Below are 14099 nucleotides of genomic sequence, written 5' to 3'. Positions count from 1 at the left end.
GCTTTCTTACGTGGGTTCTGGGGATCAGAGTCGGGTCCCCGTGCCTGCGTGGCAGTCACCTCACTGACTGAGCAGCTCCTCAGCGCCGGCTCTGAACCTGCGTCATGAGGTGCTACACAGGGGAGAGTTTCCGAGTCCCACATCCCGCCTCTCTCCTCGCCGTTTTGAAGCTTTCATAAGGTGAAGCTTCAAGGCGATTGGAGATCCCCATCCCACAGGCCAGAACTGTGCCTACCAGTTGTGCTTGCCATGTGACGTGACTCCTGGGCACTGGGAGGAAAAGGACATGCTCTTCTGAAATGCTGGCGTTATTAAACTACACAAGTCCAAGGGCAAATTGGTTCTTAATGCTGATGAGACTTCGGCAGCAGAAATATTCTAGGCTTATTGCACAACAGTCTGGTCCGGATCCCAAGGGCTTCTGTGACGGCTGTGTCTTTTTGTTTGGGACAGGGGATACAGCACTGGGGATCAAACCTAGGGCCTCGAAAACACGCTAGGCAACCACACAGCCACGAAGTTTTATCCCCAGCACCTCTTTTCTTTCTATCTTTTCTTGTCAAACACACAATCATCGGTTTACCATTGTAACCAGGTTTAGGCATATAGCTCAGCAGACATCACCACCCTCCATCTCCACTCATTAAACAGTGCCTCCCAAAACTCCAGCCCCCACCCCAATCACCATTCTACCTTCTATGTAATACCTGACTACACTAAGCAGATCCCATCAGTGGAATCTGGCAGCATCTGTCCCTTTGTAACTGCTTTACCTCACAGAGAGCGTGGTGTTCCCCTGACTCATCCCAGTTGTAATGTCCCAAATAATAATAAGGCACAGGAATATCCCATTGTGTGGACAAGCCTTTTGTTCGCGCCTTCATGGGTCAGGGGGCACTGGGGTTGCTCCTACCTGTGGGCTTTTGATATACAACAATGCAGTGAATATAAATATATATATAGTTCTGGACCACCAAGAATCCTCAGCCGTCTGTGGGTGGCCTGTGACTCGCGATCCCTGGGAGTGTTTTCAAATGACATCCTTTAAATTGGGGAGCCCAGGGCAATGAGCATCATAGGCTGGGGTTGATGTCACTTCCTGGAGGCCCACCTAAGGTTCCTCTGAGCATTGGAGCATCACCAGTTGCTATGTGCCATGTGCTGGGGGGGGGGGGGAGGGACTCTCTCCAGATAACCTGCTTCCTGCCTCTGCCTAACTGACTTGTCACTAATGGTTTCTCTCTTCTCGCCCCCTCTTCTCCCCTGTCCCCTCCCCCACCACCACTCCCTGGTCCTTCCCGTGTGTTTGTGTGTGTATATATATATATATATCTATATATGTACCCTCGCTGCCTTGTCTTCGCTGGCGCTCACTGCCCTCCAGTGCGACCAAGACCAGTGCATTCAGAGCACCAAATTCGTTTTGCAGGCCGCAGCCACGCCCCTGCTGCAAAGCGAACCCAGCCTCACCAGCGACGAGCTACACATGCCGGGCAAGCCCGGCCTGGGCACACCGTGCACCAGCCTGACGCTGGGCCAGCCCACACCACCTTCCTCCATGCCCAACCTCACCGCCGAGGCCACGCTCTCGGACATGATGCCCCTGAAAGACGAGCACGGGTGTCACCAGTTCCTGACCCCGGACGAGGCGCCCTCGCCTCCGCGGATGCTGGGGGCGGGCAGCCCGCTCACCCACAGTCGCACCATGCACGTGCTGAACCTCACCAGCCAGGACTCGCTGCACGAAGACTCCGTGCGGGGCCTGGTGAAGCTCAGCTCCGTGTGACCCGCGTGGCCGGCCCCGGGACCGTGGGAGCGAGTGGGAGAGTGCTTACAAAAACCACTCAGAAAGCAAGCGGAGCCCCCCACCACCCCCCACCCCGCCGGCCACCCCCCACCCCCTAATTCGCATAGCAGAGGGCGGGCAGGCTCTGGATGCTCAAATAAGGTTTTGAGTTGTCTTCTCCACCCTAAGCGCAATGAAGAAGAAAGAAAAAAAACCACAGTACGCATGGCGAGGAAGCTGCTGTTTTGTTCTGAATCCACAGGGTGGGCCTTGGCACAGCGGACCCTCAAAGGATGCAGCCTGGCATGGAAAAGCGGCTATGCGGATGCTGCGCCCTCTGTCGGCTGCTCTTGGAATAGTTTCTGACACTTGGGTGGGGGGCGGGGCGGAGTGAAATTGCACTTAATGTTAATGCTACTAATATTTGAACTAGACATGCCATTCCATTTGTTAAAGAAACAAACAAACAAATCCTAAAGGGGAAAATCCGACCAGATGTGGGTTTGCATGCCACGCTGCAGTCTGTGTTACAGTGGTGTTGGTATTCCGAGGAAATGCTGCTCTCTTTTCTGTTTTCCTTTCCTTCGATAATTTTGTGAAACTCTCCAGTGCTGTTTCGTCGGAAGACAGCGCAAAGACCGCGCCTTGAGACCAATGCCATCCCGTGTGGCTTGCCTGCCTTCGCTACACGGATGGGGCTGGTGGCCCTTGCTGCGGAGGCCGGCTGAGGTCCGCCCTGGCTGGGACAGACGTCTGAGGCGCCAGTGGTCACCTGGTGCATAGTGCCACCGGGCCACAGTCCTCGCCTTCTCTCCGCTGACCTGCCCGCGGACAGCTAATAAAATGTCATCCTGTTATTTCAGACCCGTGTGCAGTCATCTTTCGCACCTGGATGGCCCACCAAGAATTGTTCTCTATACAGTGTGCCTTAGCAAGAGATGGTCAAGAACAGTCAAAACTCAGATCCTTGGGTTGTAGGGTTTAGGATGCTTGCAGGACGGTTTCTCTAGCTGCCTCACCCCCACCCCGACACATTTCATCTTCATGATCTCTTTTTCCATATGGGTTTAGCAGAATTTTCTCTTTTTGTTTTTTAACTTTAGTTTAATTTTATTTATTTGAGAGAGAGAGGCAGAGAGAAAGGTGGGGGGGGGAGAGAATGGGTGCTCCAGGGCCTCCAGCCACTGCAAACAAACTCCAGATGCATGTGCCCCCTTGTTCATATGGCTTGTAGGTTCTGGAGAGTCAAACTGGCATCCTTTGGCTTTGCAGGCAAATGCCTTAACCGCTAGGCCATCTCTCCAACGCCAGAATTTTCTCTTTTTTTTGTTGTTGTTGTTTATTTTTCTTTATTTATTTGAGAGTGACAGAGAGAGAAAGAGGCAGAGAGAGAGAAAGAATAGGAGCGCCAGGGCCTCCAGCCCCTGCAAATGAACTCCAGAGGTGTGGGCCCCCTTGTGCATCTGGCTAACGTGCATCCTGGGAAGTCAAGCCTTGAACCGGGGTCCTTAGGCTTCACAGGCAAGCGCTTAGCCACTAAGCCATCTCTCCAGTGCCCAAATTTTCTTTACACTGGGAGATACCCATGCAGGAGTTAGATGTGGCGTGTAGAAGGAGGGTATTGCAGGAGGAGGGATACTGGCTGTCTTCCCTGATGTGTGTACTATTGCTGAACCTCAGAAAGGCAACTTGAGGTTGGAGTAAGGGTAACAAAAATGAGGCAGAGGGGCTAAAGAGACCGCCCAGCAATTACGGTGTTTGACTGCAAACCCTATCAACCCAGGGTTCAGTTCCTCAGTACCCACATAAGCCAGATGCGCAAAGTGGCACATGCATCTGGAGTTTATTTGCAGAGCCTGGATGTCCTGGTACACCTATTATGTGTGTGTGTATGTGTCTCTCTCTCTCTGTCTTTTTCTCTCTGTCTCATCTCCATTTCTCTCTGCTTACAAATAAATAAATAGAAATATATTAACTTATTTTTTTCAGTGAAGCAGAGAAGAGCTAGAGAGGTGGCTCAGAGGTTAAAGGCACTGGCTTGTAAGCCTGCTGACTGGAGTTCAATTCCCCAGCACTCATTTAAAGCGGAACAGTGTATAGCACATGTATCTTTAGTTCCAACACCTATGGTCATGGAAAGCTCATGGTCCAGCCAGACCAGCACATGCAGTGTCAAAACAAAAAGAGACCCTGTCTCAAAAAAAAGGACAGGAAAAACACCGGAGTTTGTCCTCAGACCTCCACTCATGCACCAGGGCACACACACGCCCATACACACATCCACACACACATTTTTTTTTTTAATGAAGTGGAGCTGGTCATGGTGGTGCACGCCTTTAATCCCAGCACTCAGGAGGCAGAGGTAGGAGGATGGCAATGAGTTCAAGGCCACCCTGAGAGTACATAGTGAAGTCCAGGTCAGCCTGGGCTAGAACGAGACTATACCTCAAAAAAAATGAACAAAAATTGAGCCGGGCGTGGTGGTGCACGCCTTTAATCCCAGCACTCGGGAGGCAGAGGTAGGAGGATTGCCATGAGTTCAAGGCCACCCTGAGATGACAGAGTTAATTCCAGGTCAGCCTGGACCAGAGTGAGACCCTACCTCGAAAAACCAAAAAAAAAAAAAAAAAAAAAAAAAAGAACAAAAATCATGAGGCAGAGAAGGAATCCCTGCATCACTGGGTCTGAGGCCACATGTCTTGATTCTAAACTGAACACCCATGAGCGTGACAAGAGGGCCACCCCTTCTTCACTTCATTGTCGCGTGGGAAGGAGCTGCCACGCCAGGGAGCAGGCACAGGGCACTCACCAGCATCTCTCCAGCCACATCTCACAGCCAAGCCCACGGAGCTCAAAATAGTGGTGTTCTTGCTCCTTCAAATTGGAAAGCAAGATGCACTAATGCAAGTAGTCACAAGGGTTGTGCATTTGCAGGAAAAGTCTATCTTTCCTAGAGGGACATTTATTTTATTAAGAAAAAAAAAAGAAAGAAAAGCACAAGTTGAAGTTTTATTTGGACTAGAGCCAATTCCATTAGGGTCACAAAATAATTGTGCTAAAAACCATGGCCGGAAGCCGGGTGTGGCGGCGCACGCTTTCAATCCCAGCACTTGGGAGGCAGAGATAGGAGGATTGCCATGGGTTCGAGGCCACCCTGAGACTTCATAGTGAGTTCCAGGTCAGCCTGGGTTAGAGTGAGACCCTACCTTGAAAAAAAAAAAAAAAGAAAGAAAGAAAGAAAGGAAAAAAGGAAGAAAGAGAGAAAACAGCAGAGTTCTTCCTTGTAACATTTTTGAACCGTCTTTCATGGTGCACAACAGTGCAGAAAATGGAAAAGGTGCCTTTTTTTTTTTTATTTCCCAGACCCCATAGGGACTTGTCACCTAGGACAGAGCCCTCCTTTCATAGCCACGCACACTCAGTCACATGCGCTGCCTGTGAGCACAGAGTGACAGTCCCACAGAGGACCACCTACGAAGTCCCCCACTGTCTCTGCTGTCTGCCTGCTCCCTGGGAACTCCAGAAGAGAGTTGGGGTAATGAGAAAGGAAGGGTTACTTGACCTCACTAGGCTCACTGGGGTCATGTGGCCTGGTCCAGTCCTGGCCCCGGAGACACTGCTTTGTAGCGGCCTAGCATCCTGACCTCTCCAATACAGAGCTCACTGGTTTCCTGTGACTAGCCTTTCTTCCAATCTCATCATGAAAATATATATCCAAGAAGCAAGGATCACATGACATATAGTCATTTAATTCAGTTGCCCCCCTGCCTCCTCTGGTTCTACATCTATGAATGCAGCCAACAGCTGGTGTCTGTGCTGACTATATATGACTTTTTTCCTTGTCATTATTTCCTAAATATTATGACAAATCCTTACATTGGTATTTATACTGCGTTAGGTATTTTAAAAAGTCATCTAGAGGGAGTAGAGAGATGGTTCAGTGGTTAAAGCACTTTCTTGCAAACCCTAACAGCCTGAGTTTGATTCCCCAGTACCCACATAAAGCCAGATGCACAAAGTGGTATCTGGAATTTATTACAGTGGCATGTTCAAACTCCCCCCCAATACATAAATAAAAATATTTTTTAAAGTCATCTGGGGACTGAAGAGATGACTTAGCATTTAAGGTGCTTGCCTGCAAAGCCTAAAGACCCATGTTCAACTCTCCAGATCCCTCGTAAACCAGATGCACAAGTTAGGCAAGCACAAGGCCGCACATGCCCAATAGGTGGCGCAAACATCTGGAGTTTGATTATAGTGGCTGAGTCCCTGGCCCACCAATTCATTCTCTTTCTCTCTCTCTCTCTCTCTCTCTTGTCTTTTCTCTCTTGCTCTCTCTCTCTTGCTCTCTCTAAAATTTTTTAAATTAAAAAATTTAAGTCATCTAGGGCTGGAGAGATGGCTTAATAGTTAAGGAGCTTGCTTGTGAAGCCTAAGAACCCAAGTTTGATTCCCCAGTACCCATGTAAGCCAGATGCACAAGGTGGAGTATGCATCTGGAGTACTTTTGCAGTGACTAGAGGCCCTGGCATGCCCATTCCCTCCTTCCCTTTCTCTCTCTCTCTCTCCCTCCCTCCCTCCCTCTCTCTATCTCTCAAATAAATAAATAATTTAAAAAATAAAAATAAAAAAGTCACCCAGAGAGGATTCAAAGTCTTCTGGAAGTCAAGACTGGGTCAGGTTAGATCAGGGACCTGAGCATCCACAGCTTTTGGTATCCATGGGGACCCCAGAGCCAATTCCCCAAGGGAACGGAGGAACAAATGTACTTTCTGTCCATTACCCCATTCCAGCACAGCCCTGTGACTGTGCCACCATTTATCAAAGAGGGGTTTGGACATTTTGGTGATATGAATCAAGGTTATTCAGGTCTGTGAAGAATCTGAACTTGAATGGACCAGTTTGCTAAGACAATATCTTAAGACCAACAAAGATGTCCATGGTCCCCTTATCTGGCTCAGGAATAAGTGTTTGTGTTTTCAGGGGCTCCAGATTCTGTGGGATAGGAGGGGTTGGGTGGGGGAGAGAGAACACTGTCATCCAGTGAGGTGAGGCAAGGGCTCTGCATTGCCCATTAACTTGGCTGGAGTTAGCAGTTGATTGCATGCTAGCTAGGAAAAATAAATAAATATTTCAGCATGCTATTAAGATTTTCTCCTCTCCCCCCACCCCCTCTCATTTAAAAATTTATCTGCTCTCATTCCCCTTGGATGGTTCCAGAGACTGTAGATGTCCCAGGCATGCAAAGGCTGGAATTTTAGTCTGAGCACTCTGGCCTCCAGGCTGGAGAAGCAAGAAGAAAGCAGGCAGCCTGCTTCTGACAGGGCACAGTGACATGTCACTCTGTGCCAAGGACAATCAGCCCAATGTTTGTGCTGTGCCCACTCGAAAAATACCCTTTCCAGCTTTGGATGTGATTATTCATTCAGCTTGGGAGAATGGCATACCCCAACTCTCTCTCTCTGGCCAGCAAAGTGCCGAGCTACCTACTGTGCCCCAAATAGTCCAGGGAAGAAGTCTGGGGGAAACTCCCCCTACTCCTTACTCTGCTGGCTTCGCAGGCAGCCAGGATCACTGACGGATTCAAGGCGCTAGTGGTAGAGCATTTGACTGCGGAACCCACGAGCCCATTTTTCAGGCACATTCTGCCAAGACCTGAGTGGGTCAGCCTTAGTACCCATCACACCCTGGGAATGGACCTTCCCCTCTGATCCAGAAGCAAGAAATGAATTTGCAACAATGGCATAGGTGTCCTGGGCACAGGGCTTGGTGGCATCTCCAGGAATAAGCTGGAATGGAGCCTGTCAGAGCCCTCCCCCCGCCCATCACCACCTAGACCCAGCACACACTCTGGTTCAGAGAGGAGCCTACACGCCGCCCTCGGGAGCCCACGAATCAACCACCTCCCGACCTTGGCTTCGAGGCTGGAGCTAGTAGGCCGGTGGGAAACGTCTACCTTCATGTTCCATGGAACCTTTTCTGAGGGTCCTCCGGCCATCATCCACACAAGCACGCTGTTCTTCCCATTGGCTTCTTTAGGTGAGAACAGAATGGAGAGGAATAAACATTGAGGGTATTTTCTACTTAATGCCTCACACCTGTTCTGAAGCTGAGTCTGGATTAAATACATATGGTTCTGATAATGTGGCCAATGTTTACAAAGGTGGGTGCTTAGTGCATTAAGCCAACATTAAAAATAACTGGGAGGGCTGGAGAGATGGCTTAGTGGTTAAGCGCTCGCCTGTGAAGCCTAAGGACCCCGGTTCGAGGCTCGGTTCCCCAGGTCCCACTTTAGCCAGATGCACAAGGGGGCGCACGCGTCTGGAGTTCGTTTGCAGAGGCTGGAAGCCCTGGCGCGCCCTCTCTCTCTCTCCCTCTATCTGTCCTTCTCTCTGTGTCTGTCGCTCTCAAATAAATAAATTTAAAAGAAATAACTGGGAGGCGGTAGAGAGACTTTCTGGAGTATCTTTGGAGTTGCCACAAATCTAGATCAGCGACACGATTTCCCAAGCTCAGGAACCCGGGGCTCAGAAGGCACTTGAGCTATTGAGCTGTCACAAAGGTTTCCCTAACAGCTGATGAATTTTTCAAAGACATTCATTTTTGATGCCAAAGATATGAATTAATAAATATCATGATTGGCCTAGATATTTTCAGATTGTTGGAGGGCAAGGGAGTCCACATGACGTATCCAAAGGAGGTGTGGTTAGGGGGTCCTATGTACATGGAGATGGTTTTAGCCTGCAAGGGGTGAGGAGCATGGAAAGAAGGCTAAAGTGGGCTGAGGTAGGTATGAAAGTGATTTTTGCCCAGAACATTCCGAACTGTCATTGCATAGCGGTCAGATGTTTTGCCATGAAAACAAACCAGAAAAGCATGTGAGAGTCTTAGTGGGCTGCGAGTGTGAGCCTGGGCAGTGGTGACCAAGTGTCTCTTTCATGTGTTCAGAGAGGCGTGTGCTTCAGAGCCTGGCATTGGCTAATCGGCTAAGATTTTATTAGATGGGTGAGTTGTGCGAACCTGTCATATTCTTACCCAAATAGGAAAGACTTCCAAATGAATTTTCATTCCCCCCCGTCCCTTCCACCTACTCTGGAGGTCTGTGAATGAATGGTGTGTGCTATCCACCTCGTTAGCTAGTCAGTGTTGGCAGACCTGGTCTTAACCCCAAAATGGATTGCAGAAGTGTTGTGTTTCCCTTTTTCTTTTTTTAATATTTTTTATATTTTTATTTTATTTTAATTTTTTTTTATTTATTTGAGAGCGACAGACACAGAGAGAAAGACAGATAGAGGGAGAGAGAGAGAATGGGCGCGCCAGGGCTTCCAGCCTCTGCAAACGAACTCCAGACGCATGGCCCACTTGTGCATCTGGCTAACGTGGGACCTGGGGAACTGAGCCTCGAACCAGGGTCCTTAGGCTTCACAGGCAAGCGCTTAACCACTAAGCCACCTCTCCAGCCCTATATTTTTATTTTTTATTTTCACAACTTTTATTAACATTTTCCATAATTATAAAAAATATCCCATGGTAATACTTCCGACCCCCGCACTTTCCCCTTTGAAATTCCATTCTTCATGTGTTTCCCTTTTTCCATAAAAGTTAGCAGTGACAAAATGTAAAACTTAATCTTCTTTTTAACTTCTTATTGGCCACATATGTACGTATAGTCAATCTATCAGGATCATAACTCCTCCCGTCAACCTCCCTTTTCCCCTTCCAAATTTCCCTCTCCTCTGAATCTCCTCTTCTTTCCAATTAGTCTCTCTTCTATCTTAATGTCATCATTTTTCCGCCTATTATGCAGGTAATATTGTGTAGGTGATGTCAGCCACTCTGAGGTCATGAATACCATGATCACTTTGTGTCTAGGAGATAGTATTATAAAGCATTTTTCTCCTCTTTTGGCTCTTACATTTTTTCCACCACCTCTGCCAGGGTGGTCCTGGAGCCTTGGAGGGTGTGAGAGAGATGTCTCACTTACTGCTGAACAGCCCACTGTCACTTCTCAGCACTTTGGGGAGTTTTGAGTCTCCTCAGTAGACACTGCCATCTGAAAAGAGAAGCTTCTCAAACCAAAAATGAGAGCAGCATAAATATATGGGCATAAACATAAGTATTTAGAGAGTAGGTACAATATATGTTTAGCCAGACACTTAAACCTCAATCTTTATGAAAACTAGTAAAGAGGAGGATCGACAGGTATATGAGAGCGATGTATGCACGTCTGATAAAAAGGTGAACTTGGGGCTGGAGAGATGGCTTAGCGGTTAAGCGCTTGCCTGTGAAGCCTAAGGACCCCGATTCGAGGCCCAATTCCCCAGGGCCCACGTTAGCCAGACGCACAAGGAGGCGCACACGTCTGGAGTTCGTTTACAGTGGCTGGAAGCCCTGGCGCGCCCATTCTCTCCCTCTCTCTCTCTCTCTCTCTCTCTCCCTCTTTCTCTCTCTGTCTGTCTCTCTCAAATAAATAAATAAAATTTTTAAAAGAAGGTGGACTTAAAACTGTGTTGCACACTGAGAATATTTAGGTGGAAGAAATCATCATTAATACTTATTAAGCAATTGCTATTAGACATTCTAGTTAACTTCCCTGGGTTTACACAAGCACACCACAAGCTGACTGCTCTTATTATATTATTGCTGGGGCTGGAGAGATGGCTTAGCAGTTAAGGCGCTTGCCTACAAAACCAAAGAATCCAGGTTTGATTCCCCAGGACCCACATAAACCAGATGCACAAGGTAGCGCAGGCATCTGGAGTTCATTTGCAACAGCTGAAGACCCTGGTGTGCCCATTCTCTCTCCCTCTCTCCCATAAACATATAAAAATGTTATAAATATTATTGTTATTTTGCACAGTAGGAGGTGATTTCCCTAAAGATACAGAGGGTCTGATCACTAACTTGAAGGTCTCACATTTCGCAGGCTGGCCTCAAGTTGCAATGTAGCAGAGCAAGACTTCAGACCTTCCCGGTGACAGGATGGCACTCATGTGCCACCAGGTCAAGTTTACATGGTGCCAGAGGTTGTATCCAAGGCTTTGTGCATGTAAGGCAAACACTGTACCACCAAGTCACAATTTGTGACCCACTTTTCGATTATTCATACATATTAAAAGTTGTTTGGGGGCTGGAGGGATGGCTTAGCAGTTAAGCGCTTGCCTGTGAAGCCTAAGGACCCCGGTTCAAGGCTCAATTCCCCAGGACCCATGTTAGCCAGTTGCATAAGGGGGCGCATGCATCTGGAATTCGTCTGCAGTGGCTGGAAGCCCTGGTGCACCCATTCTCTCTCTCTCTCTCTGTCTCTTTCTCTGTCTGTCGCTCTCAAATAAATAAATAAAAATAAAACAAAAAAAATTTTAAGTTGTTTGGGTGCTGGAGAGATGGCTTAGTGGTTAAAGCATTTACCTATGAAGCTTAAGGACCCAGGTTCGATTCCTCAGAACCCACATAAGCCAGATGTACAAGGTGGTGCATACGTCTGGAGTTTATTTGCAGTGGCTAGAGACCCTGGTGGGCCTATTCTTTCTTTCTCTCTCTCTCTCTCTTTCTCCCTCTGCCTCTTTCTCTCACTCAAATAAATGAATAAAATTTTTTAAAGTTGTTTTGGGGGACTAGAGAGATGGCTCAGTGGTTAAAGGAACTTGCTTGCAAAGCCTGATGGCCCGGGTTCAATTCCTCAGTACCTACATAAAGCCAATTGCACAAAGTGTCTGGAGTTCACTTGCAGTGGCAGGAGGTCATGGCATGCCCATTTTCTTTCTTGCTCTCTCTCTCTCAATCTCTCTGTGTGTGTGTGTGTGTGTGTGTGTGTGTGTGTGTGTGTCCCTTTCTTTCTCTACCTGCCTCCCTATTTCTCTCAAACAAATAAATAATTTTTAAGTGTTTTTTGAGGCAAGCCCAACAAACTGGCCTTTTTTATGTGAGAGAGCAAGAATGAGAGAGAGAGAGAGAGACAGTATGAGAGAGACAGAGAAAGAATTGGTGTACCAGGGCTTCAGCCACTGCAATTGAACTCCAGAAGTGTGCACCTCCTTGTGTGCATGTGCAACCTTGCACACTTGTGTCACTGTGTGTCTGGCTTATGTGGGACCTGGAGAGTCAAACATGAGCCCTTAGGCTTCGCAGGCAAGTGCCTTAACCACTAAGCCATCTCTCCAGCCCTAATGTTTATCTTTTTCGAAGATTTTTATTTTATTTATTTCTTTATTAGAGACAGAGGGGGGGGAGAGAGAGAGTGAGAATGGGAGGCCCAGGGCCTCTGGCCACTGCCAATGAACTCCAGACGTATGTGCCACCATGTGCATCTGGATTACATGGGACCTGGAGAATCAAACCAGAGCCCTTAGGCTTCACAGGCATGCGCCTTAACCACTAAGCCATCCCTCCAGCCCCTAAAGTTTCTTTTTAATATGTAGAAAACAAGAAGGTGGGTTTCCTACAGCTGTCGGTCTCAGCTTTTCCATCCAGAAACAACTTTAGAGCAAACTTTCAACCCCCTAACCACTTATTCTCTAACACACACCCCCTCCACCATCACCACCACTTCCCCCCAAAATAAAAGCAGATACAAATTGAGTTTGGTAACAAAACCCCCAAATACTAATGACTTAGAAAAATAGCTGTCTTTTCTTTCATCTAAAGCAAGTGCAGAGATGCAGTGAAGAGTCGGTGCAGAGGCTGCACCGTGGTGTCAGTGTAGAGATGGCCTCTGTTTCTGTCCTGCCATCTTTGTTTTTCTCAAGGTAGGGTCTCGCTCTACCCCAGGCTGACCTGGAATTCATTATGTACGCTCATAATGCAAAGGAAGGATTTCACAGGTACCTTGGGAAAGGAAGCTGGCCACTGGATGTGTCAGCCCCTCTATGGTTTGGCATTTCCTCATGACCAACAAGGTTCTGTGTGCTTTGGGGAACTGGGATGGGAGCTTCCAGCCATCAGCTTCAAATCCTGTCTTATCGAAAGGACAGGAAGGGGCTGGCGCTTGCTTCCTCCAATCTTCCTCACCCATAGAACCAGTGGCATCTGTGGGCCTTGTCTTCAGACTCTGATGCCTGTCACAAGCAGGAGGAGAGGCTGTTGGAGCTGGAGAGAGGGTTGTGCTTTCTCTAAAACAGAACATTTAAACTTTTTATTTCCTTTGGGGGGGGGAACAGAGGGCTGGAGAGATGGCTTAGCAGTTAAGGTGCTTGCCTGCAAAACCAAAGGATGCAGGTTCAATTCCCCAGGAACCACATAAGCCAGATGCTCAAGATGGTGCATGTGTCTGGAGTTCATTTGCAGTAGCTAAATTACCCAACACGCCCATCCTCTCTCTGCTTCTCTCTCTCTCTCTCTCTCTCTCTCTCTCTCTCTCTCTCTCTCTCATAAATAAAGTAGTGAATATATTTTTTAAAAAAAAACAAAATCTACTCCTCCCATGGTAACTAGTGGAACTATAGCCACACTCGGTGACTTTACACAGCTGGGCCACCAGGAGGCACCAGGAGCAATGAGCCGGTTGCCTGGATGCTGGGCCACTTTGCAGCGGGAAGCCAGGGCAGTGGAGGGCCCTGGGGCAAGGCCCTGAAGTCACATGTCCAGCATACTCATAGGTAAAAAGCTCTCTCCACTTTGTTCTTTTAATATACATATGGGGAGAAATGGCTTAGTGGTTAAGGTGCTTGCCCGCTAAGCCTGAGGACCCATGTTCGACTCTCCAGGTCCCACGTAAGCCAGACACATAAGGTGATGCAAGTGCTCAAGGTCACATGTGCACACTCGGTGACATACATGTCTGGAGTTCCATTACAGTTGCTGATGGTCCTGGCATGCCAATTCTCTCTCTCTCTCTCTCTCTGCCCCCCACCCCACCACTCTCCCATATAAAATTAAAAAGTCCAGTCTGTTGGGCTTGCCTCTCTCGATAGATAGATAGATAGATAGATAGATAGATAGATAGATAGATAGATAGATAGATAGATAGATAGATATAGATCAAATATATATATATATATATATATATATATATATATATATATATATATATATCTTTGACAGAGAGAGATCATGAATATAGTCACATCAGGGCCTCCTGCCACTGCAAATGAACTCCAGATGCATGTGCCACTTTGTGCATCTGGATTGCATGGCTACTGAGGAATCAAACCCAAGCCATAACGCTTTTGCAAGCAAGGGCCTTTAACTGCTGAGCACCTCTCCAGCCTGACTTTGTTCTTTGAGATAGAGCCTCCCACTGAAACTAGAGTTCCTCAGTTCAGCTAGACTAGTCAGTGAGCACCAGGGATTCCTGTCTCTGCCTCCCCAGTACCAG

The 14099-nt window shown here is 47.8% G+C and overlaps 1 protein-coding gene across 2 annotated transcripts in view; it reads left to right on the top strand.

The window, feature by feature from the left end:
• Positions 1 to 2648, top strand: part of Zdhhc14 (zinc finger DHHC-type palmitoyltransferase 14) — a 322677-nt gene extending 320029 nt beyond the window's left edge. Inside the window, exon 9 of one of the 2 annotated variants that reach the window (XM_004651108.2) lies at positions 1430 to 2648. In XM_004651108.2, coding sequence (XP_004651165.1) covers positions 1430 to 1786 — 357 coding nt within the window. In that variant the 3' untranslated portion in view covers positions 1787 to 2648. Of the gene's footprint in view, positions 1 to 1384 lie in introns of both variants that reach the window. The other variant, XM_004651107.2, reaches the window with a different exon arrangement.
• The last annotated feature ends 11451 nt before the right edge of the window (positions 2649 to 14099 follow it).

The sequence above is a fragment of the Jaculus jaculus genome, chromosome 9 (assembly GCF_020740685.1).
Source record: "Jaculus jaculus isolate mJacJac1 chromosome 9, mJacJac1.mat.Y.cur, whole genome shotgun sequence".
Taxonomy (NCBI): Eukaryota; Metazoa; Chordata; class Mammalia; order Rodentia; family Dipodidae; genus Jaculus; species Jaculus jaculus.
The sequence above is the reverse complement of the archived record's forward strand: the minus strand, read 5'-3'. Positions and strand labels throughout refer to the sequence as shown.